Source organism: Saccoglossus kowalevskii, chromosome 10, assembly GCF_978046115.1.
Source record: "Saccoglossus kowalevskii chromosome 10, keSacKowa6.1, whole genome shotgun sequence".
In the NCBI taxonomy this organism is placed as follows: Eukaryota; Metazoa; Hemichordata; class Enteropneusta; family Harrimaniidae; genus Saccoglossus; species Saccoglossus kowalevskii.
In genome coordinates this window covers 9,860,824-9,887,825 of record NC_140650.1, presented here as the reverse complement: position 1 = coordinate 9,887,825, position 27,002 = coordinate 9,860,824, and the positions used below count along the sequence as shown (strand labels likewise).

At 34.6% G+C, this 27,002-nt stretch overlaps 3 protein-coding genes and 1 long non-coding RNA gene across 5 annotated transcripts in view; 1 reads left to right on the top strand and 3 right to left on the bottom strand.

Annotated features, from left to right (window-relative positions):
* Positions 1-2,650, bottom strand: part of LOC100367747 (peroxisomal acyl-coenzyme A oxidase 1-like) — a 45,972-nt gene extending 43,322 nt beyond the window's left edge. For both annotated transcript variants that reach the window (XM_006823746.3, XM_085504223.1), the window contains exons 1-2: positions 2,568-2,650; positions 1,780-1,940 (exon numbers count right to left, since the gene is read on the bottom strand). In XM_006823746.3, coding sequence (XP_006823809.3) covers positions 1,780-1,940; positions 2,568-2,587 — 181 coding nt within the window. In that variant the 5' untranslated portion in view covers positions 2,588-2,650. The remainder of the gene's footprint in view (positions 1-1,779; positions 1,941-2,567) is intronic.
* A 1,588-nt stretch (positions 2,651-4,238) lies between these two features.
* LOC146737853 (uncharacterized) lies at positions 4,239-13,468 on the bottom strand. Its single transcript, XR_014930759.1, has 4 exons — positions 13,417-13,468; positions 7,354-7,534; positions 6,816-6,916; positions 4,239-5,040 (listed from the first exon to the last, which is right to left on the bottom strand). It is a non-coding gene; the product is annotated as an uncharacterized LOC146737853 (long non-coding RNA).
* A 2,168-nt stretch (positions 13,469-15,636) lies between these two features.
* On the bottom strand, positions 15,637-18,396 carry LOC146737852 (uncharacterized). The gene is made up of 2 exons (XM_085504838.1): positions 18,307-18,396; positions 15,637-18,198 (listed from the first exon to the last, which is right to left on the bottom strand). The coding sequence occupies exon 2, from the start codon at positions 18,169-18,171 to the stop codon at positions 15,637-15,639; it is 2,535 nt and encodes an 844-aa protein (XP_085360964.1). The 5' UTR covers positions 18,172-18,198; positions 18,307-18,396.
* A 3,682-nt stretch (positions 18,397-22,078) lies between these two features.
* LOC100378776 (uncharacterized) lies at positions 22,079-23,257 on the top strand. Its single transcript, XM_002737585.3, has 2 exons — positions 22,079-22,280; positions 22,890-23,257. The coding sequence occupies exons 1-2, from the start codon at positions 22,127-22,129 to the stop codon at positions 23,117-23,119; spliced, it is 384 nt and encodes a 127-aa protein (XP_002737631.1). The 5' UTR covers positions 22,079-22,126; the 3' UTR covers positions 23,120-23,257.
* Positions 23,258-27,002: the final 3,745 nt, after the last annotated feature.

Below are 27,002 nucleotides of genomic sequence, written 5' to 3'. Positions count from 1 at the left end.
GGATCTCTATTCAGTCGTGTATTAAACAATTGTGAATCATTGATAGATATACAGATGCCATACTTTATTTTGCACTAAAATTTAACTTCGCAACTTTAAAAGAACAAGATGACAACATAAAAACGTTCAAATGTATCAGTAACCCGCCTCAGTACGTCCAAGATGTAAAAAAATGGATTAGATTCTTCAAAATATATCCATATTTATTTATAATCTTCAATGAGGCAACATGTAAAATTACCTGACTTGGCCGATATGTTTACTTAAGTGACCATTATCATATATTTTATGATGTTGCGATTGGTTGAGACTCAGTCACATGACATTGAATATCAAAGAAAGCTTAGAAAGAACTTCTGTGTGCTGAGAGTATTGGAGAAAAATTCAAAATTACTTGTACTTGAGATATTGATGGAAAAGTTGAAAACTAATTATGCAAATCAGGTAATTAATAAGAACAGATGTAGGATGCAATGTAACAGACCATCCATGTACCAAGTTTCATTGAAATATGTTTAGAACCAAAAAATTATGAATAATAATATGAATATATTTTAACCCAAAATTGTCTATTGCCCTAGAGCATTTATGTACCAAGTCTTATTGAAATATGATCAGTATTTTAGATATCAGTGAAAAAGCCAAAAATTGACTAATCATTTTGTAAATTAGGTAATTAATATGCATGGATTTTTACCAAAAACTATCAAATCTGCACATTAGTTCAGAGCATCTAAGTACTAAGTTTCACCAAAATCCAATGAGTGGTTATTTATATATCAGTGGAACAGTCATGGAATAGCAAAAAATAACTAATTATGCAAATTAGGTGACTAATAAACACAAATATTTGCCAAAAACTAATCAGGTCTCTGCATACCCTACAGGATCTGTATATCAAGTTTCATTGAAATGTGATGATTAGCAGTTGAGATATGAGTGAAAAAGATGAAAATTAACAAATTATGCAAATTAGGGGATTAATATGCACACATATTTACCCCAAAACAATCAACCTCTGGGTAGTCCTTGAGTATCTATGTACCAAGTTTCATTGAAATGTGAAGATAATTACTCCTTGAAATATCAAAAGCTGAAAATTAATTAATTATGCAAATTAGATAATTAATATGTACTGATATTACCCTAAAAATTCAGGTCTATGCAGTGTCCTAAGACATATATGTACCAAGTTTTAATGAAATGTGATGATTAGTAGTTAAGATATCAGTGGAAAAGCCGAAAATATACTAATCATTATGCAAATTAGAATAATTAATATGCACATATTTCACTAAAAACTTATCAAATCTGCGCATGAGTTTAGCGCATATATGTGCCAATTTTCATCAAAGTCCAATGAGTAGTTATTGAGATATCAGTGGAACAGTCAAAGAACAGCTAACAATTAACTAATTACATATATCGTGCAAATTAAGTTAATTAATATGCATGGATTTTTACCAAAACCTAATCAAATCTGAGCATCTATGCACCAAGTTTCATCAAAAACAGATATATGGTTCTTGAGATATCGGTGGAGCAGTCGGACACACACACACACATACATGCATACAGACACACTAACTGCAAAGACTCACATTGTGTGCGAATGCACACGGGAGTCAAAAATGGATTTTACATTTTAAATACAAATGCAAGTTAAAATAATGTATTATTATACAAGTCAGAAATCCATCTTCTCCAACACAGAGCAATCTATTTATTATAATCATATTTAGCTATGAGGCTAAAAAAACACAAGTCATTTATAATCACCACAACGTCTTCGCCTTTCTGTCTTGTCTTTTCCACCATCCTTCAAGTAAGTGAGTTCTACGGGATTAAAAAGTGCAGCGTCTCTTTCCTTTTGTAGATCTGGATTTACTTTAACTGGGACAGGGTGGAAGGAGTCCATCGTGGTCGGTACTGCGCAGATACTGTCCAAGATATCATGGGAGTATATATATAGGTTAATAATGGTTCAATGGTCCACAGTCCAAGAGACTGATTCAATAGTTAGTAGCAATGGGCGAATTGTATCGCCCGAGTATATGTGTTATGTATTGCAAAAATCAAAGAATATTTATGAACTAATTAAAAAACTCATGTAACACAATTCCAGAAGACGTATATACCTACACACGAATTGGTAGCGTCACAAAATACATGCCCTTTAATCAGGGTCGTTTGTTCGACAAAGGGGTCGTGGCCCACAGGCGCTCGGAACGTTTCATGGGTAATAAAAAAATGACCTAAAGTGGGATCGGCATAGTCAGTCAGTCGCCGGTAAATTCCCCTACTACTCATATAATAACATGAGTGGTAGGTATATGAGTAGTAGGGGAATGTACCGGCGACTGACTAACTATGCTGATCCCACTTTAGGTCATTTTTTATTATCCAGGAAACGTTCCATGCGCCTGTGTCGTGGCCCACTCAAAGTTACCATGAAAAAACGAATTGGTATATACAAATTACAACAACAATACTTAAGACATTACCAATGAGGTTGAACAAATCGCGTAACAATGTAATTACAATAACGGTAATTAATCCAAGCTTACCAGTTGAACAGAACGATCATACAGTCACGCCAGGGTAAGGTGATGTGGGTCACGACGTCACTTCCGGTTTACTTCCTACTTTGCGTGTATAATGGCGGCCTCGAGCAGAGTTTTGTCACGAGAGCATTAAGTCCGTTTATGTGGTGCTACTGTTAAGATAAACCTTTTCATCATCTTTTTTCGTATAATTTCTGGAAGAATATATAGCTAGCTTTCGCATACCGATGTGAAACTAGTTTAATACTTTCATAATAGCTCTGTGTACAGGTCTGTGAATGTGGAGGCGCTCCTATTCACCGGGACCTTATCTGCGCCCCAATACACAGCCTGTGTTGGGGTGGCGTAAGAAGCCCAATGTAAATATCATCCCTACACATCCATGTACGCAGGGCTACTTTCATAACTGTGTTTTTTTGTCGATGGCATTTTCAAAATGTAAATAGTAATTTCACGCAAATGGCAGTATTTACCAAATCACTACCGTTCGTTTAATAGCCGTTTACGAAAAAAATAACCGCCTTTCATGTTATTTTTTGACATTTCTGCTGTCTTTAGTATGCTGTCCAAAAATACGAAGGCCCCCCCCCCCCCAAGGCGCCCCTTTTTAATTTGGTGTTTACGCTCATTCTTTGAGGCCTATTTTTGGAGGACATTACAACTTTGCCCTGCACGCAAAATAAGAGACAGCTCCGACAAATTAATTATAAATGTTCATTTTTTTTATAGAATCATGTCGAGACCGCGTGAGTCTAACACCCCGACGCCTAGGCAGGTGAAAAGAAGTAAGATGTCTGTACACCTATCTTGTAAAAAGTGACAACTTGTTGAAAACAGTCTGGTTGTTTGGATATTATATATATATATATAGCGGTACTACATGTGAACCTCTCTCATATTTGTTCATTTCGTGATATCTTTGATTCTCTAATTTTGATGAATATTTTTGTCATTTTTGGTAAAAAGTTGTATTTTCCATTTCTTGTTGAAAACCGCAAGTGTGATTGCTTTGATACTATGCATATTGGTACATCAGAGTGATATCTTCAATTATCTAATTTTGATGAATTCTCGTTGAAAACAGCAATTCTGATTGATATCTTTAATTGAAATGTGCATTGCTAACAGTGTAGCTATGTCAGCCGAGAGGCTGCTTGTTGTATTTTTAAAACATTTCTACCTGCGACCCTGGAAAATTGGGGAATATTCATGAAAACATGTAGTTGTATTTTTTTGTAAAGTCTATTTATGTATACAGGAGACATTAAACATAATGTATCATTTCATTGAAAAAATTTGCACCAGTGATATTTTAATTAAATATTCATTAATCCTTTCACCACCACTCAAACAATAGTCAGCAAGTTGGGTACACTTCCAGGAATATTATGAAGTGTTCAAGGTGTAACTTGCCCTCGACTCTTTAAGTTTCGTTTTGTGGGTGCAACTGAACTGCACAACCAGAAAATTTGATATACAGTACAAATGACAACCTGTTCATCACAAATCAGGGCGAAGTATGGCGAAATTTTGTCAACACATGAAACTTGCAAAACCAGGCTTTTGAATAGGACACCACTGGTTCTGTGATTAGTGCATTGACAAAATAAAATTCATAGTCTAGGACTAGGTTTTTCATTCATCTGTGAAAAGTCAACAAATATCAACACAAACTATGTTAGCAAAATTTGTTTAATACAAAATATAAAAGCAAATTATTGCAAAAAGATTTATTTAAACAATATATCTAGGACAGACTTTTCCCAAAGTACCTCTGCCTCCAACTGACTGCCAGTTAGTGTTATACTTATTTTGGCATAAAAACCGATAATTAGCCAGGTAGTTCGAAACTTTATATTATCTACAACAACATCAGTTATAATTATTGGCTTTTAAAAGAGGGTGTACATATGTTGTCAATTCTTGGTCTAAATAACCCAGTTCTGCAAAATCAAAATCTACAGACTTGAGCATCAAACAAGTTGTTCGGATCTGGTCTTAACCGTACTGGTATTGTGTCGCCAGTATCAATTTTCCTATAACCCAGGAATACTCTGAAACCATGACTTTAAAGAACAGTGCATGTATTGTTGGGCCCTGGTTATCATCTGATAACGTCAAATCAGAAAAGTCGCTAAATAGAGACTCTGGAGTGATTGTAATCTGAAGATACATTGCTAAGAGAACAACTCCAGGTCAGAAACTTCACCTGTGAAGTCCCACTTTCAAAAAAGTACATATTCTTTATTATCAATAAAAACCAGACAGTGTTCAAAGCAGGTTATCTTCATGTCATTTGACAATAACAATCTGTGATCTGACGTTTGTATCACTCATTCTTCACGGTTTGCATAATTATCGTTATCTGTTGTAAATTTTTTTTTGTTAGGTTCAATTTGATGACTTTGCAACATGAGATTGTCCATGTAATATTCTCATTGACTTCCAGAACTGTTACGGCAAATTCTGTAAATTCCTATAATAATAAAAAAAAATCAAAGAAAGCTTAGAAAGAACTCCCGTGTGCTGAGAGTTTGGAGACACATTAAAAATTAATTCAAAATTACTTATACTTGAGATATTGATGGAATAGCTGAAAACTAATTATGCAAATAAGGTAACTAATATGAACAGATTTAAGTGTAAAACTAAAGGTCTGCACAATGTACCAAGTTTCATTGAAATGTGATTAGAACCAAAAAAATAATTATATTTATATAATAATTATTAATTATTATGCTAATTAGAGAATTAATATGAACAGATTTTAACCTAAAATTAATCAGGCTGTCTATTGTCCTAGAGCATTTATGTACCAAGTTTTATTCAAATGCGATGATCAATACTTGAGATATCAGTATTAATTAATTATGTTAATTAGGTGATTAAGAAGCATAAATATTTACCAAAAACTAATATGGTGCATGGTCTGAGGTTCATTGAAATGTGATGGGTACTCTTTAAAAGTTTCATTGAAATCCAATGAGTGGTTTTTAGACATCAGTGCAACAGCCATAGAACAGCAAAAAATTAACTAATTATGCAAATTAGGTAATTAATAGGCACAATTATTTATCCCAAGATTAATCAGGTCTCTGCATAGTCCTAGAAAAAATGTCGCAAGTCTCATTGAAATGTGATGATTAGTACTTGAGATATCAGGTGAAAAGCTGAAAATTAACTAATTATGCTAATAAGGTAATTAATATGCACAAATATTTTACCCAAAAACTAATTAGGTCTCTGCACAGTCCTCAAGTAACTATGTACCAAGTTTCATTGAAACGTGATCATTACTACTCGAAATATCAAAAACTGAAAATTAATTAATTATGCAAATTAGGTACTTAATATGTACTGATATTACCCTAAAAACTATCAGGTCTGTGCAGTGTCATATGACACCTATGTACCAAGTTTTATTGAAATGTTATGATTAGTACTTGAGATATCAGTGGAAAAAACGAAAATTGATTAATCATTATGTAAATTAGGTAATTAATAATATTAACAGATTTTTACCCAAAACTAATCAAATCTGCGCATTAGTTCAGAGCATCCATGTGCCAAGTTTCATTGAAATCCAATGAGTGGTTCTTCAAAAATCAGTGGAACAGCTTAAAATCAGTTAATTATCATGCAAATTAGGTAATTAATATTCATAGATTTTTACCCCAAACTAATCAAATCTGCGCACTAGTTCAGAGCATCCATGTGACAAATTTCATCAAAATCCAATTAATGGTTCTTCAGATATCAGTGGAACAGTCTTGAAACAGCTAAAAATCAGCTAATTATCATGCAAATTAGGTAATTAATATTCATAAATTTTTACCAAAACCTAATCAACTCTGCGCATTATCCCAGAGTATCTATTTACAAAGTTTCACCAAAATGTGATTAGTGGTTCTTGAGATAACGGTGGAACAAAAAAAGTGACATACATACAGACAGGGTAACTGCAAAGACTCCCTTTTGTGCTTCGCACACGAGAGTCAAAAATCACTGTTAATTTATTCAAAGATGGGGTGTTAATTGTTGGATTGGGAGGGCATCCATTTTCAAAGTCAATCTATAAAATTGCCCTAGCATATCTGGGAGGAATAATTTCCTTTGTTTTTGGTGCTAGATGTACATTTTATAAAAATTTAATGAAGTAGGTCAACACCCCTTAATTGTGTCTAATACTCGGTAGTAAATGATTCACACAATGCAAATTACTGACCAAGATATGTATTTACAATTTCTTACCTTGTTGTACATAGCAGGTGGTTTATAAGCATTTATTGTCAATAAAGTTCTTGTTGATAGGTTGCCCAGAGTCAGATTAAATGCTGCATTTTGAGGTAACACTATGTATTGAGTTAAGAAATCAATATACTGGTAAATTATTTTGTACTTTAACAACTATGAAGTGCTATCGATACTTTTACAACATTTTGGATTGTGGATTGTGCCCAGAGTTTGAGTATGGATTAACGTAAAGCGACTGTACTGTCTAGAGGACACACCTTGAAGTATGCACATACCGTAATAAACTTATAATACATCATCCAGAGTCTGCGATGCTCAGAATCAAATAAATTGGCAATATTTATTGTTTTCAGGTTACAACTTTTATTTTTACATATTTAAACATGGTAGGCTATAATTTACCTGTGCAACACTGCAAAATTGTAGCTAAACAGTTACTTATGGTGATACAATGACAGATTTATAATAATAGAATCTAAATCTAAGCTTATTGTTCTTTATGTCAAGTTGAGTCATTATTAAACTGAAAGGATACTCTCCAGCATAGTGCATGTCATGGTGAGAGGAATCATTATCATATGAATTTAAGATGTTCCTGGTCTTCATATCAAACACTAGATGATATTTGAATGTGTTCACAGTTTTCCTCAAATCAGCTATGTAAGTGTTGGGTTAGCCACATTTCAATTCAGATAGAACCCTATCATTGGAATAGCCTAGAAAATAAACAGAAGATGTTAAATTAAAACATAACAGTTAATTTTCAACTGTTTAGTTCAAAACTGCAACAATTTCATAAACTGATACAACTATGATCATACAGCTTTCAGTTATAGCTTGTCACAACACATGCATCTGCCTTATAAACTCTGTAGTTGGACTATGCCAAAATGCACTATTTCACTAGGTATAAAAATTAATTCAATACATTACACAGCTCAACCTAAAACATTTAGTTTTTTACATTTTGTCTTATAAATGTTCTCATCTTTAATTATAATTCAATCACTCGTTTTATGCTAGTCCCAGGAATTGATGGTTGACAATATACAGATGTTTACAAACTTGGTAAATTGAAAGATTGAAACATTTCTGTACATTTTCAGATGCCACTAAACGAGCTAAGTACCTTAATTGGAAAGAACACATAGAACAAATTTGTGAAACTATATCACCTAAAATTGGTATTTTGTATAAAATTCATCATTTTGTCCCACGATCTATTCTTATCCTGCTTTACAATTCTTTTTTTACAACATACTACTTACTGTATTAAAATATGGGGTAACACCTACAAAACCTTTTTCGACAAAATTCCACTACTCCAGATAACTTTTTAAGATTTTCGTGCCCCCACTGCCCTCCTGTTTAAAAAACTAAATATTTAAGATATCTACCGGTATAAACTCAGTAAGTTCCACACCTGTTTGTTTTTTATCTTAATAAGAATTTGTTTGCCCATAATGTTGACCACTACTTGAAACCTTTTTCACTATGCAACTTGTCAAGCTACTAGTTCCAATTATTATATTCCAAGAATGAATATTACTACTAATCAACACAGTATCACCTATATAGCAGCAAACAACTGGAACTCACTTCCTGATTCCATAAAAATTATTAAAAGCAGATACATATTTAAAAATACGTTAAAACTGTATCTCATGAATGTGTCATGTTATTTTTAAAAGTCAGTATACAAGTATTTTCATTTATCTTTAATTAAGTTAAATGTGCTATGAATTTAATTAATAACATCAGTATTATGGGGCCATAGACTAGATTAGTTTGTATGAACTATATCTGTGGTCCTCACTAGAATTACTATTATTATTATTGTGTATATTATTTATTGTATATTTTCTGGTGAAATAAAAAACAACAATCATGCATAATATTTACCTATCTGTTGGTATGTCAATCACTATCTCTGTGGCACAACTACAACATCCTTTATGTAGAATAACGTATGCATCTAGTGAAAGTTGTTTTTCTTGTAGTCCAACTGGCCTAGCAGCGCCAAGTAATTCACCAAATAGATTTTTAATTCCCATAACAACACTATTTTATTTGTCCTATACAAAATGTACCCCCACTCTCAATGCAGCATGTTCAAGTGTGCTGCTTGACAATATAAATTTTACATTGATCATGTAAATATTATTAGGATTAAAATTATAATAAGATACTAATTTAGATTTATTTTTATCTAGGCTTCTGCTATTGTTGAAATAGATTCAGTCACAATGTGCACTATAGCTGCTACGTGTAAGTCATTCTAATTTTAGTGGGCAAAATAACTTTCACAGTTTCTGGTTGTTGTATTTCATTTTCAAGTATTTCTGTGACAAGTACAATTTTTCATATATTGTATTTTGACTAAACATGTTCATTTTTTTTTTGCAGAGTAAAAACATTTTGTAAAACCATGGAACGGGGTTTATAGTTCCATGGTAAAACCTACAAAGAGCTGAACACACAACTGTCTTTTTTTATTATGGCTCTTTTCATGGCATTGAGTGGCACTCTGACTGCTGTACAGCTGGACCAGTTACCACAGTTACAAAATATTGCTAAGAATGTTCCTGGCATGCAAGAGAATATAATAATGTATTGCACAACAATATATGTTGTCTGTGTTTGGATTCACAAAAGAGCAGTGCTCCCCAGGGATGTGCTGCACTAATTGTCTTTAAGTCAACTGCCATAATTTAAGTGCACCTCCAATATAATCATACCTGTGTTAAATTTGTAACACCTCTTTTACCTGGGTACTTTACCCCATGAAAAACTCCTGATAATTCGAATCCAATACTATATTTGCTCTAGAAGCACATATTTATATGTGTAAATAAATAAGTGTTTTGTCTATTGATGAGCTAATACAGTAAATGTGGTTCACAATTAGTAGGTCAAGTAAGATAAGACCAATTTAATGGGTAGTACTAGTAATTTTCAGTCTGTGAACAAAGATTTTTTTTAATTTTCAACAGATATTTGTCTGCATTGGTGTAAGGCTGAATTTCAATAGTGGTTTACATGTTATGTATAGTCATCTGTATTAACTACACTTTGCATATCAACACAAGTGCGGTTACAACCAGAACAAAGGTCACATGACCAATAATGGTACAAGTATTGATTTAAGGTAGAAGCCTACTCAGCATTTTTTGAGAAAGTTGGTCATAAATCGCATGTTCATTGGTTTATTACGTAAAATCGTGGAGCTATTGCCCCATAAAATAGCATTCTTTTGTGTGAACAGTGCCGTATTTTGAAAAACTTGTCCTAATATTTTTCAAAAATCGCTATTTTTAGAACAATTCCATAGAGCGCAATGTTAAGCAAAAATTGCATTTTTCAACACTTTTTAAAACCAAGGTTTTTAAAAAAATTCAGGAAAACAAAAAGTACCCCTCATTAACAATATTTTTTTTTTCAGCCTATGTCACCAGCCTACAATTTGACATATGGCATAATATCTCTGCCATAGGAATTTATCATAAAAGCACTATAATACTGCCAAAATAGCCACTATTCACTAAAATACAACCACATATATTTTCTTGAAAATTAACCTGGTGACCCCCAACTTTTTTTAAGTCAATATATTGCCTAGAAGTACAATTTATAAAAAATAGATAAATTCTGGGTATTTGAGTAGACTTCTACCTTGAGGGTTGGGAGGGTCAAGGTTTACACTTGAACAAGTGTCTACATTTGGACAACAGTAGTATTTCAAATCATTCTTTTGTTAGACTTTCATAATAAAATTTATTTTTATAGTGTATACATGTAATATAATCCCATTATAAAATTATATATATACATGTATATCACAAGAATGTTTGTTATATATAAACGTCCATTATCCATTCATTAATAAATTAATAATACCACACATTTGCATCAATCAATGTGCCTTTACTTTATAATCAGATTAGCATTAACTTATAAACGTGTTAGTATTCCAATTAATACAACAATTTCTTCTATACTAAATATATATAAATAAGTACATGTACACATGTCAATTTAAAGATGTTTTCTCAACATGGAAGAGGTCTGTATATCCATGGCCCCTGGTAACCTTTATTAGTCCCCAAATATCAAAAAAATTATTTTTAATCCCAAGGTTACAAGTTGTAATTGAACTGTATTTTTATCATAATGATGGTAATTAATAAAGATTGGAATCCTATGTGAAAATTGTCATTGTGTTATGATTTGTTTTTTACTTATACTAATATAATACAATGTTTGAGGCCACTTAAAGATTATTCGTTGTAAAGTGCTCCAAATATTTACAACTTTATTACTGAAAAAGTAAGATTTCTGACATAAATAATGAGATATTGATAGTTATGAATATTGTACTTGTATCAGAATCACTATCATTTGATAGTCCAGTTTTCAATCTTGACACGAGTAATGCCACTCTAGTTAGTAGGTCACATTTGTTGAATTTCTGAAATGGCGATGAATTCCTTTTAATCCATTACATGATTGTCCAAGGGTTTTCATAAATATCCTCAACTTCTGTAGTACTTGTGTACCTCTAAGTAAAACTTCTTCCGGAACTACATACGTGTGTCTACTGGATTTACAGTAGATGAAGAGTACTTCATTAAAATTGACACAGAACTACATACTGCATCTGCTGACCCTGTTTCACGACCCATGGCTTGTGTAAATTTATTTGGGCCTAGCCGGTGGATTAACGTCTTGACATTACATATTCCATACTTCTGTCTCAAATCATGTAAAAATACGAACAACAAAGAAATTTAGTTTTTGACAATGCAACAAAAGTAATTATTAATTAAATTAAAAGTTTCACTGTTTTTAAGAAAACCAACAAATTATCCGCAATCATGAGTTCAGATATAACATTTCCTAATATTGCTCTTCCGATTGCATAACAAAATACTATTGAAAACAAAATAAGGAAATCTTATCTAAATACGATTCTAAGATGGTCGTTATATTATCAGCTTTGGCTTTACGGCTTCCGAGCTTGATATAAAATGATAATCCAGCAGTCGAAAACTAAAACAGTGAATGACGGTCGTGCCTCCGCTTGTTTGCATTTCTGTGTTTATGTAAATGTGGTTCAGGGTTCAGTGCGCGGAGGAAGATGCGCAGTGACTGTGCGCACAAGTTGTGGTTACAGAGGTCCGTGGGGCCGATGGTAGAGAATGTCAATCTCCTTCCCAGAGGCCTTTGATAAGTAACGCGCATCGAACTGTGCGGAGTTCGGCACTTAGTTTGACCAGTTTGAAGTTGGCACGCAATAAGAGTACGCATTAGAAGCTGGCACGCAAGAAGAGCACGCCGGCGTTATTTGTAGTATACACCGGTGGTGTGACTAAAATAATCAAAATTGGGGTACATGATAGCCGAATTCTTTTTTGGAACGAATTTTCAACGAAAATACAACAAAGCCATACAAGTGCTAAACCCTGTACTTGGCTCGCGGTTTCATCAAGTAATAATGACCTCGTTTGTTTCCATTTTAAACTGCTTATTCAATATTTAAAAATGTTTACACATTATAAACCAATTGAAGACGAAAAAGTGGTCATATACGTTTCGATGCCCATGTACGGGCAATATATCACGTTTTTTGCACAACAAATGCGATGTTGTTTATAATTAAATCGGCTGCAGCCACTTCAAACACAAATTGGTTTTCTGATGTTATATGTCAAATGATGCAGAATTAATAGTAGATTAAAAAATGTATTAGTCTTTTTCTGGCACAATATGTTGTCACTCTATAACCACGCCCTTAACTTGGTCCATATTTCAACTTTTTTGCATAAATTGCGATAATATTTATAATAATCAAATCGGCTACAGCCACTCAAACACACATGTATTTTCTGATGTTATATGTCAATCAAGAGAGAACTAATAATGGATTAACAGTGCATTGGTCACTGTTAGTAGGAACAATATGTTGTCACTCTGTGGTCACGCCCTAAACTTGGCCTATATTTCACGTTTTTCGCACAAAAAACGCGATGTTATTTATAATCAAATCGACTGCAGTCACTTTAACACAAATTTATTTTTGAGTATTATATAATATCAGTCGAGAGAAAACAAAAGGTAGATTGAAAGTACATTAGTCACTGTCCGGCACAACGCGTCAAGTAAACTTCCTGTCCACAAAGTGTATACACTAAACCATGGAGTAGTATACTAACGTATCATAATTTATAATTCATCCAAGTCGGTTCAAAAGTGTAATGGCATACTCAATTTATATACTTTTATATACAAATCCATGTCTCGACCCTTCCCCATCACGATCGTCAGCTACATAATGGCCGCGATCAATAAGCGAAATATCGGAAATAAAATAGTCGACTTCCATTGCAATGCATTAAGGAATAACAACTACTGGTAGATTTTACCTATATATTCATTTTGTGATAAAACGCTGAGATGCAATTGTACACCTTGGTCAAACACGATCGCCAAACAGTGTGTTCGATATCGACAAAAACAGTGCAAGAAGTCGACTGTGAACAACAGAATAAAAATTATGCAGGTTTTCACTGGAAAACGCAACGAAATGGTATATACTTACCGCGGAATACGCACTTCAGTCAGCCATTATTTGCTCGCATTTAAAGTGTGATGACGTCATTCAGAACTCTTCGGGGTGTACGCCGTAAGATGGCATTTAAATTAGATGTCGAAAAACTATATTTTCGCTCGTACAGGGTAAATTTGCACAATTTTTGAATTGGTGTTCAGCATATTCTCATTTACCATAGCAAACATATAATTTCAGCAATTTGTAGATGGATTTAAATTACCAACAAAGCTTTAAAGCGGGAAAGTCGTCGCCTGCGCATGCGTCAGGTGGCCATAGCGTGTCATTGTTTACAAACAAACGGCTACCCATGAGCCTTTGCGTTTTCAGCGTGTGTTGTTATCATTGCTTGGGACTCAATTCCCGCGAGTGCGCAGGTGACGACCCTCCCGCTTTAAAATGCCGCTAATGACCATTTAATGTTGGGAAATGTTTCAATTTTGTGTTCGTTTGCACTTGTGTCTTTCGTGAGTTGACTTATGACCTCTTCATGCTTCAGGAGACAATACGATAATAAACTTTTTCGAACATTTAATGATGCGTCACGGTAATATAACAACATATGCCAACTTACCATGTAAATCTTCCAATTTTGCAATCGATTTTTATAACTTTGTAAGCTGTTTGTTTATCATTCTACGTTTTGATAGTGGTATAATCTGCTAATATAAGGGGCTTTTACAACTCTTTTACTTAGGTTTATTGTAAATTTAACTGCGGGTCAATATGACAATGACTTAGGTCAAATACATTACCAAACCCACCAACTTTTTAATTGCTTTCATATTGTTTTAGACTGTTTTAGAACATGTTACAGTCAGCTCATATGACACTCTGCTAATATACGGGGCTTTCACTTGCATTTTATACATATTTTCTACTTAATAACTTCCCGGTTAGATATGACATCAACTTAGTCAAACATACACGGAAATCTACCAACTTTGCACGCGCTTTGCGCAACTTTGCATGCCGTTTTAACTACTTACATCCATTGTGTGCCGACCTCGAAAACTTGTTAATTTAAAACACGTGCAAATTTTAATATATGTTATAACATAAAACTGAATGAAAAGTCAACTTATGGGTGGTTTAGTTTATGGAACGGTCAATTACTAACACATGGATTTGTACTATCGAATTTAAACACTACTTTGTTGATGACTAATGAATAGAAAGCGTAGCACAATGTAGGTCGGTACCCATTCATTAGAAGAATTAATTTTCTATATGTTCAAATAAACATACAGTTAACATGATTTAACAGTGGTATAGCTGTGATAGGTATTTTTGATGGTTAAAAACCTTTCACTTAGGTAACCGGGATTCGGTCGTTTCCACGCTAGGCTAACAAAAGACACACACAAGCTTCGTTCATGTTCCCCAAAACGATTCTCTGCCAAGTCCCTGGTTTTCACCCGAGACAGCATTAAATCCATCTTTATTTCTTGTCACCCCTTAACCAATTACAATCAGTATAAGAGACTCCAAGGCCTTGCCTTCCAACAAACAACCAATCACATGAAAGTTTTACACATCATAATCAATTAATTACTCGTCAAGCTGTCTAGAGAAAACATTTCTATACATTGTCAACGCTAACTAATATTGATGGGGTAATAATCTCGCACTAACATTCCACCAAGATACTACCTTAGTTTAAAATCGCAAACAACATTGGTTTAGAATTACAGCTACTGTCTTGTATCTTAAAAACTGCAGAGTCATAAGATGTTTTTGGTTGATTTCGACCAGCTCGCCATCTGGTCTTGTCATTAACCTTTATCAGTATATGTCATGGCAACCACTGTCAAACTGACTGAAATATGAATCATGATACAACCCCCTGTTTTACATTCTGCATGTTCTCCGAACATACCGTTCCAATACCAAGGATGTCATCACATTTATATTTCACACGTCAAATACATCAACAATTGTTAAGCAAGTAAAATACACTCTAATATAACAAAATACATAGTTTCAAATGAGTAAATACAATGATTACATATGGTAATTATAATTTCAAATAAAAAGCTATAAATTTAAACACTATACTGTTATGATTCTAAAATACAATAGTTATATATATTTAAATAAAAAGATTATGAGGTTAAATACATTGGTTATATTTTCGAATATCCTACTCTATCAAGGAGAGGTGCCAGCACTTCACTTGCTATCCCAATTATTCAGTATTGGGTTCCCTATCTACTGCATACTAATAATATCCCTGGGAATCTCGGTATATACTTCAGATAGACCTACCAATAATCTATAATGATTCCCTACCCCTTCCACAGCCATGCACTTACTATCTTTCCACTTTGGTATCTTAACGGCTTTGGGCAAAGGAACTACACGTTCTAAACCATGAAATTTGTATTTTAAATCACCCCATTCGATATTCAACACGGACGAAATTATAACACGTTCAACTGTTAAATTCTCGATCACGGGTCGCTTTGCAAAGGCCAAATGGCTCGGAGACACGTACAGGGTCATAACATTTACCAAGACATACAGCTTGTCATTGGATATCTCTAAAATTAACTTAGTACGGGGCAATTTAGGTGCACGATACATTATAGAGCGATTACGATAACACTTGCACAATCGAATAACCGCCAATATTAATAAGAATCCTGAACACATTAAAATCAGAATTAACGTTTCATTTCGAAGTTGGATCATGGAACTCTTCAAATCTCGCAAGGGGTGGTCCGTAATTAACTCGTCTACTGGCAAATATAACGTTTTAGCCCGGACCCTGGGAAGGGATGCAATCAATATGCTCAAAGTTCTCACCTTACAAACTGTATATACTGACAAAATCAGTGACCCTGTGCTTATAATAGCCAGAATGGTTTCCATTATAGTAATAGTTTTGACTTCCAAAAACGGTAAGGCAGGGGTTTCATCCGTAATGTCGCTAAATAATTTGTCTACTTTAGAATAATAAATTGGTTCCTTTTTCCTTAATAAATCTGCCGTTCTGTTTAAATCTACCACCAAACGTGCATCAGAACGTACAATTTCCTCGAAATTCCCTCTGTTAATGGTGATGTTAGGGAGTTGTACTCGCCACGGGTTTTCATACATCGATTCCCCCGTAATTTCTGTCAAATCATCTGGGTCATAAAAGGGTATTAAAAATGGCAAATTTACCGGATGCAGAAACGTGGGGGCCTCGTCTTCTGTGCAACTGGTTAACAATGGCGATATATAGAGATTGTCGGAATTTATAGCGCATCCACAGGGCAATTTAATTATACACATTGTACAACCTTCAATAGGCTCAGGGCTTTTATCCCCGCATGTTATTAACCATTTAGTATCATTGCTATTTACCAAAATATTCCCCTGTCCGATTTCGAGAATCTTAGGGTCGTATACTGGGTTGAGTATTAAATCTATTTTACATGTGTTATGAATTTCCTCTTTATTATCATAGAACAAGGCCTTCGTACACGACGACTTACGCATATTTATCATGGTAATCACAGAGGGACAATCTTTTACTGTCAGACCAGTACAAGACGAAATTTGGTCTGCACTCATTTCAATGTAGTAAGTTTCATCTTCATTAACCCCAAAATACTCTGCAACTGACGTTACCTTCGTGCGCCCGTTCTTTGCTGTATTATTGTCGAAATGCTGAGGTTTATCACCTAAATTATAAGGGAGGGGCATAGGCATGACTATCACTTTATACACTTCGAATATGTCGTTTTTTATAGTAATGGGGATTCCAACCTTTATGTACACATTATTGTCTGTACGCCGAAATGTCACTCTCGCATTATGGTAATAATAATTCAAATTCGTGTATGCTATATCAAAATTAGGATATTTCTTTCGTAGCTTCTTTCGCACTGCCCTTAAAGCATCCCCTAACACTCTCGGTCCTACCAACTGCAAAGGTAACCTTTCTTGTAATAACACGTCAATCGAACCCACCCTACGTTGTGTCTCCCTTTCAAGTAACTGTAACGCTTGTAGGCGTTGAATAGCATATCGAAACATTAAATGTGTGGATCGCCGTTCATAATTTAATTCTTTTTCTAACGCCTCTTGATTTAGTTCCATTCTGTTCAAGCGCTTTCTCCATTGCGATAAATCAGATACGATCGAATAAATGGCCTCATGATTTTCCTTAATCCCATTCAGAGCATTCCCTATTCTTTTATTCGTTGTGAAAACATATGAGTTTAAATCATCTTCGTACGCAACAATTTGATCTGTCATAACCTCGGTGGAACTTTCCAATGCCGCTACATGCCGTCTCAAAATATTTACGTCGTCCGACGTGGCCGTTCCGAATAAAGATTTCGATACCTTCCCTACAAAGTCTAATAATCCCCTTTTCTGCCGTTCATTTCCCAAATTCCTTTTCTCTATCTTTGGAAATAACACACGAATCGCTCGTTCATCTCTCGAAATATGATACATATAGAACTTATTCTGTTGTTCGACTAACTTCAAAGTTTCCCCGTATTCCTCACAAAACTTCGGAATGAGGTGAACTGTTTCGTTCGAACATAATGACTCATTCACACTCATCATAGGAATATCTAAATAAGGTATTGCGAACGTATGATGCCAGTACGTTAGGCTGTTATCGATGTTTGCTACCCGTTCAAACAATACTCCATAATTGGGGCGCAGAACATAATCTCTCATCTGCACAGACGGTTTCCATCGTACGACCAGTAATACACTAATAAATATCAACGCTATTCTCATCTTGACATCAATTTCTCGGGAGACGCACTATAAATTAGTAATGAAATGAAAAGAAAGGGATATGACACATGATAAATGAAAAATTCGTGGCCAATTCTCAATTTGCGTGGTCGAATGGTAGAATTAAGTACCCACCTAAAGCGTTTCCTATGTTCTCATCAAATTGTCCATGGCGTCACCGCCCGGCGTCTTCATGAAAGTGTAACCCCCAACACCAAACCCGTACGTAGCTATAGTGCGGACATAACACCTCCATGTAATTTAAACTTAGGCTTTATCATGGATCCTTTCCACGCTCCTTGAGAAATGATCTCGTATGAATGAATTCGTTAAGTATTGTCGTTAGTAATGACTGATGTGCGTCCCAGGGCCTAAATAACACTCGTCTTGTCACACACTAATCTCTTTTTAATATACTTCTAAACCATTAATCAACTTTTCCCGCCTTCTTTTATTCGCTCTTGTCGATCCCATAAGGGGTATCGGATGGTCTTCTAAAAATAATCTCGCCTGTTCGTTTAAATTCTCATAACATTCCCAAGAATTTTGATCTTTTGGGTACCCCACCCATTTAATAAGATACTCTTTTCTACCGTTCCTTAGCCTACCCTTAATAATCTTTTCGATACCAAAATATCCGCTATTCTTACTATTCATCTCTGCGTCTCTGGGCATACATACAATTCAATACCACAACAACAACAACAAAAAAACGGTAAGAAAAAAGATAGAAAAGCAAGCAATACATTACATTACTGAGCAATAGGGTTAGGGTTCTGGAAAAGAGTTCAACGTCTTGAGTTACACAGTGTCAGTTACAGTGTCCAACGAGCGGTTCTCTAAGCAATACACAGATAGCTAAAGTCAAAGTCTATAAGCGTCTCTTCTCTTGTCGCGTTATTCCGGGTCGTTCTTTGTCATCTTCTTGTCTTTAATGTCGCTCAATTCTTAATTATACAGTCCTATCCGGTACTGGTCCTTCCGAAGGGGTTCTGAAATCTTCATCTCTTCAGCGTTGTACATCGGTGCCATACTGGTAACGGTGTTAGTCGTCGAGCGTGGTTTCTGAGTCGTCTCTGCCATGGAGCTGTTAGTTCGGTTCACAAGAAAGACACCTCTTCGTCATTTCACTTTTCTTCACAGGATGATTTTTGTGTTGAACACAATGCCCAAGGGTTCTCCACCACGTGTGATAGGTATTTTTGATGGTTAAAAACCTTTCACTTAGGTAACCGGGATTCGGTCGTTTCCACGCTAGGCTAACAAAAGACACACACAAGCTTCGTTCATGTTCCCAAAACGATTCTCTGCCAAGTCCCTGGTTTTCACCCGAGACAGCATTAAATCCATCTTTATTTCTTGTCACCCCTTAACCAATTACAATCAGTATAAGAGACTCCAAGGCCTTTCCTTCCAACAAACAACCAATCACATGAAAGTTTTACACATCATAATCAATTAATTACTCGTCAAGCTGTCTAGAGAAAACATTTCTATACATTGTCAACGCTAACTAATATTGATGGGGTAATAATCTCGCACTAACATTCCACCAAGATACTACCTTAGTTTAAAATCGCAAACAACATTGGTTTAGAATTACAGCTACTGTCTTGTATCTTAAAAACTGCAGAGTCATAAGATGTTTTTGGTTGATTTCGACCAGCTCGCCATCTGGTCTTGTCATTAACCTTTATCAGTATATGTCATGGCAACCACTGTCAAACTGACTGAAATATGAATCATGATATAGCATTAAAGTGCAGAAAAAAACTGAAATTTTATGAGTAATTTGTAAACAAATACATTTTGTTATGCAACATAAAATAATAGAGTAATTTTCATTTGTTTCAAATTCAAAATATCACACGTGAGAAATTGTCATGTTCACATACATGTAATTTATTTCCAAACTTAGTGTACATCATTGCTCTTTGAGAATCTAGATATTAAACAAGCATTTTGGAATGTACAGTCCCCATTCTGTATTTATTAGTAAGACCATAAGCATATAAATTTGTGTTTTCTATAAAGTGTGTGTGAAGTAGATTATAACAGCAGAGAAAACCCGTATTTGCAAATTTAAGGTGACGCTCACCAACCACCCATAATGATTAAACTTTTCACAAAGTTTGAAATAACTTTTGAGTATTTGTTAAAATACCTGATTTTAAAACAACAAAAATCGTCGTCAGTCGGTCATCTTCGGCCTAATCACAAAATCATCACAAGAACACTAACTGGGTGTTAAGCATGTGCATGGTTTGAAGTGAAACAGCCAATTAATGTATGCCTGAAAGTCAGTTTTTTGTGTTCACAAAAAGAGATTTAGGCAAAGACTCAGTTGAACTAGGAGGCGCCACTTTAGTCCCTATCAGTCTGGAACATGTGAAATTAATCAGCTCAGCTCAACCACGCTGACGAAATAACCGCAAATCAAATTTAGGATTGGAATTGGAATTTGGAATGCAATGTACATCAGTTTGAATGTTCATTGCCAGCACACCTTTTGTCGTCACTATAATAGTATTTTATCAATCAATTTATTAGGTACTTCACTATACAAAAAAGGCATTCCTTCATGTTCAATGTACGCCCAATTAAGTCTTATTTGATCCACGTGCACTTCATGTTCACAGTATGAATGTGAACGACCAAGGCATATCAGAGATACAACATGCAATAGACACACAAAGTTTGAATGAAATACAAGCATGCACGACTTACCCGGCTCCAGAAAGTGCAAATTGTTCGATTTTGATGAATTCTTAGCAATTCTTAGTAAAAATACTGTTATTCGGCCATGTTTTAATTGGATTATGGAACATATGCATGTGTATATTTACGACTTGATAGGTCATTGCGTTCTGCAATGACCTATCAATAACTCATTTATATTTGAATAAAACTTTTTAACCGGGAAGTGAGAATTGCTCCATACTATATGAAATTATGCCAGAAGATGGATTTGGACCTTGCCACATCAACCATGGCATCTGCAGTTTGGGATTCGATGAGAACAGGTGAATTATTCCCTAAATGATATAAAATTATTTTCGAGAGAATGATAAAGAACTGAGTTGTTTACTTTGTGCTGAAAGGTCGGTCTGATCAATTTAAAACGCTGCCTGCTAATGGTGAGTGCACCCAAGACGTACCAAAATCAACGCGAAAATTAGTTTGGGCATACATGGTTGGACTGACAATACCATGAGTGGAAAATAATACATGATGTTCTGTAACTTTTAGCTGAAATTCTTATCAGACCATGCGTGACGTCATAACATTTAAATGTATCAGTGAATTTCAATAAGCAATTAAAATTCTATTATCGGATAAAGTTTGTGTGTAGTATGTGATTTTTGTGACTTATGAAGTAGCATGTACCATATACCTAATGCAAACAATGTAGTATTCTCAATATATTCAGAGATGACAACCACAATCGAATCTAGAAAATGTTCTTAGTAACTTAAGGTGTACTGATGAACACAGTCACCCTGATAAATCGACATTTGAGTGAAGCATTTCATCTAGCTTTAGTTTTTGAGCAACACATATGACCTTCATGACCTTCTTATTTATCTTATGTTACCACTGCGTCAAAGCATTTCGAGGCTAGTATAAGTGTGTTCCAAAACCGCGTTGAATGATGGGATTTCAGGTAGTCGAGGTAAAACATAAATTAGTCGTGACAAGTACCGACACACACCTCACCAAACAATGGACTCTTTGATCTACAATCAACAAATGTATATTTCGTTGAGCAAAAGGCACGTGTTTACATTTATCAAGAGAAATTAGATAAATTTATCAAGAGCCTGACATCGAGGCCCCAACATGTGCATTCGTCAATTAACCTTTGAAACTTTACATAAGGGTTGACATATCACATGAATACATACACGCCACGTATACATCACTTGATAACTTGAGGTACAGACTGCGTTTAACCATGTCTAAAACCAATGTGAAAACTAAGGTCCAAAATGCGTTTGACCAGTTCTGTGAAGGATATCGAACAAAAGACATGAAGATGATGTTAGATACTATGAGATCTGATGCTCAGTATTTGGCTCCAGAAGAAAAACTTGCAACTGGAAAAGAAGGTAAAATCCATAACTAAATTTTGCATGGGGTGTTGTTCTCCATCGAGCCGAAAAAAATGAAATCTAGACCCTCTGAAACAATGTATCTTGCATTTTGAGGGACAAATTTCGCCGACACAAAGGGTTTCAGCTTGACTTGGAGGTGACGCCCTCCCCAACATTTGTTCGGGGTGCGACTGCACCGCCCCCCTCTCCCCGGTGCCGCCGCCACTGATTACATAATCTTGAAAAGTTGAATTAGAGGTTAGTGACTGGAGTGACCTAGACAACAATGGGACCATCATCCAAGTACCTATAAAGATATAGTGAGATGTTCAGTGATATTGTATCTTCTTTTTTTGTCAATTTGTCAAATTTTGAACACTGCCTGTAAATTTGCATATCAACATCGTTTATTCATACCAACATAACCCCATAACATATGTGACATGGTGGTTTTCGACAGTGAAGGTAGAGGTGCTTGTTTGTCTAGTGTGGAGTATACGTGTAAGCACGTCTTTAAAATATAGAAATAGCATCATCGAAACGCAGACTAATTATTGCAGATTTGCTGAGTTGTTATAGTGATTTATATGGTAATGTGTTTTCTATATTTATTCATTACCTCAGACATTGCCAAGATCATAAAAAAATATCTTGAAAAGTACATTGATGTCAACATTGATGTACATGAAACTGGTTTAGCAAGTGAAGATGGACATGTTTACTCACTCGGTGCCTATCGCATACACAAAGCTGATGGTTCGGCTATTGAGACTGGTAAAACATTAACCATCTGGGATATGAAAGACGACCAGTGCTTGCTATATAGAAACATGTGGAATGGAGACAGCGCATAGATAAAGGATGCTGTGATCATGATGCCGTTGTCGGCAACTGAATTTAATTTACTCCTGAAAATTCCGCCTAAAATATAAGTCAATGCATTATTTTCCAAAGAGAAAGCTCTAATGCAATAAAATGATTACTTTGAAGAATGTGTCTTGTCAATATTATCTCACCCTTTCACTGATACCTGTCTATATATGACGCATTTGACAATCGTTTGTCTATTGTTGTGAGTTCATTGTCAGTCAGCGCTAACGACTGTGATTTGTATTAAATCTAATTCAGCACTAAACCACAAAACAAATACATATATATATATATATATATATATATATATATATATATATATATATATATATATATATATATATATATATATATATATATATATATATATATATATATATATATATATATATATATATATATATTACTGTAAATACGCTCAAAAACGCAAATGATTCTAACTTGTGAAATGTGAAGTAAAACCGTGGCAATGACTGTTTATGTAGCCCAGGTTATTTATTTTATCAGCTTGTGGGAATTGTTAAGAAGAGTTGGTTCAAGTTCAGGAATGGAAGAATAAACCGCGTATGGACTGCAATAGATGATTTTATTAAACGAACTATGAATGAATCATGAACGAACAAGACGAACCAAAAACGAACTGAAGAAGAGACGTTTCGTCTTCTATTTATATTATCAAAGTAAATATTGGTCTTGTTCATGAATGGTTACAATGAATATGGCCTTGTACATGATTGGTGAAAAGATAAAGGAGCTGATTGGTTGAAATTAAAACAATCCCATTGGCTGGCTAAATCTCAGTCAGAATCCTAAATTGTACTCAAGCTCAATTTTCCGACACAGCTGAACAAGTGAACCACAGTTCTGGGTGAAATAATCACTGAATTATAATAAATTGATTCATCTATATCTATTTACTTATTGCTTTCCTTCTTATGAAATTCAAGAACATTATCAGCAAGTTATATAACAAGAATTTCCCGGGAAAATATATACATCTCAAAAATCACAATTTATAAGACGACCACCGCCCTTTAAGTTATGTGAAATCGAACATAAAAATATGGCATGGCATGGAGCTATAAAAACAAATTAAATCGTACGATTGTTGCGACTGACGTTCGGTTCGTACCTTTCAAGCTAAACATACTGTAAAACATGTCGCGAGCATGTCTTTTTAGCGAATTTAGCGAGAGAACTGGTTCGCTAATTCAAGATGTCACTAATGACTTTATTATACATTCAAAATGGTCGTGCTGACATGATAGATACATTTTATTGAAAAGAAGTTTAGCACAAACAAATAAACGTTATCATTGGGGTCATTATTTCAATGAAAATAAATAAAGTGATACAGTAACTGATATATTATTACGGACATTTTTGAGTCCCAATATAAAAGGTCAATGTTCTGGATGTAACGTAGCAACGATACCCGCTTTTTCAAATCCCTGTTAAATCATTTTTTTATCATTGCAAACAAAATCAAATTACACTTGACCGTCTTTCTTTGTTTTAAGATGATAACTGTGCATATGTTTTTGCTAGCGACAGACAATTATAAAAAAAATAATTGTGAAAACAGGAAATCAACAAGGACAAGAGCGATTCGCTAAATCAACATTCGGTATTACGTCATTTTACCACAATTCGCTAAAATTGCATGTCGCTTTTTCAACATGTTTTACAGTATGAAAAAGTCTTCCTACATGCACAACTATTATACCCCCTCCAAAAATAACTTTCCTTTCATCTGTCTAAACCCCTTGTTTTAGTTTGAATCGTACAATTTATAAATATGATGTATAAAAATGCATTTGTTGCACCAAGAGTACTGACACTACAGTCAATATATCTGTAGTTTTGGATGTTATATGTACATATATACTATATATGGCAACCGTTAATGCATGTCAATGATGATCAACACAAACTTGTGCAATATTTTTTCAGTACTTTTTTTTCACAATAATTAACGCAAAACTATTTTTCTTAACTGATAAGTCAACATATGGAACGGGAATCAATGTTTTATTTTTCAATATATTGTGGCACTGTGTAAGTGTTATCATTGGTTTAAGTTCATGTGATGGCGCACCAACTTTAAGCCTATGAGAAATGTTTGTGTCAGACAACATTTGATTACTATAGTTGAGGCTGGTTTTTGATAGCAGGCAGTCGCCGCAAGTTTTGACTCAAACACATTGCATTTGCATATCTTTGATACAACGTAGCTTGTTCAGCATTACTATGCCGTCGGGTGATTATACAGGCAGGGTAATCAAAATCAGAACTACATGAACTTGAAACAGTGCGTCAAACATGCTACATAAAAAATCTTGTCAAACTCCCTGGGTTTAATCAGCAATCGTTCTCATATTCTTTGGCTGATATTGACATCCCGTCTTTTCCCCAGTGAATGAAAACTTAGATCTAAAACATTGAATTAAACTATCATATTAACCTCTCTACTGACGTCATCATTATTCATTTTGGACATAATTGTATGCAAATGTAATCATGGTTATTCACATCGCCATCTGTTGAACTCATTTTCAATATACTGGCTACCGATAGTAAATGGTTTATGCAAACACGTTTTCACATGCCTTCAAAGTGCAGCACCCACAAACAGTTCTATACACTATTTTCATGGCAAGTAACTGGCTGCTGGAACACCAGAAGATGATGTCATCTATAAACAATTACTAGTAGTTCACCTTTCTTTTCTGATTATGGTTGTAGTTTCCTTTGTTTCTGATCGCTTCAATTAACAAATGCCTTTCCCGTGGTACTGCTGGTTTACTGGCTGCTTGTTAAAACTTCCAATTCGTTACCATGTGTGTTGAAAAGATGCCTTGCGAGTTTGATGCCATGGTAATCACAAAAACATATTGTGATTTGCCCGAGGTTATTCTTATTCCCTTTTTCTTACATGCAGCTTTCATAGAAATTGAACCCACCCATCACTGTAACTGTCATCATACTCTTTGTCACAATTTGTTTTATGAGCTGCATGAACCTTGGTTACACTTGCTAGCAGCTTTTGCTCTCTAGGGTCTGAACTACAGTCATCACCATGCCACTGGTAACTACTTTTTTTATTTTCTTGGATCCGTTTTGTTTAATTCATCTGCTACCACCTCTCGCTTTCTGGATTCTTTAAGGATGTCACCACCTTGTTGTTGTTGGTAACTGATACTTATTAACTTTGTTGCATGTATCTCAGTTTTATTTTGTTTCTGCACTTGTACTAGGTCCTTCACTCCTATGGACTCTGTATTACCATCAGCACAGCATCATTATAATTACCACACTTAAGGAACTTGGAGTCTTAAATTAGGAGATTGCATTTTTGAGGGAGCCCTTGAAATTGGCTAAGTGTGAAAAAATAATATTACAATCCACGAGATCACTGTAGTTTTTGTTGGCAACATCCAGTTCCCTCTCCATAATTTTTATTTTGCTTTCTATACCTTCAATTGACATTTTAATACTCTTCAAACACAAAAATGTCAGGGTGTTCAAACCATTCAACAGTGATACCCATATACACTGATATATAAAAGAAGAATCAAACTTTTCGAAGAAATCCAATCCAATGTACACTATGCAAACAAGGAATATCACACAGGGTACATAATAATCACATCGTATTCTCAGCAATATTAATAAATACATAAAATACATAATACGTGTCTATGGTTCAGCATTGACATATGCAAGACCCTTGAGCAAAAAGTTGGATAATTTTAAAGGGAAAGTCAAGGCTAACAACATATTATGTAAGAACATGCAATTTACAATTTTTTTATATCACTTTTCATTCTCTAAATATTCAACTTTTCATCAATTTATGTAGTCCAC

What these genes read in the sequence shown, in the direction of transcription:
- LOC146737852 (XM_085504838.1), bottom strand. Translation starts at nt 18,171, where the DNA reads ATGAGAATAGCGTTGATATTTATTAGTGTATTACTGGTCGTACGATGG.
- LOC100378776 (XM_002737585.3), top strand. Translation starts at nt 22,127, where the DNA reads ATGTCTAAAACCAATGTGAAAACTAAGGTCCAAAATGCGTTTGACCAG. An exon ending in ACTTGCAACTGGAAAAGAAG is followed by an intron (nt 22,281 to 22,889) that starts GTAAAATCCATA and finishes TCATTACCTCAG; the next exon opens with ACATTGCCAAGATCATAAAA.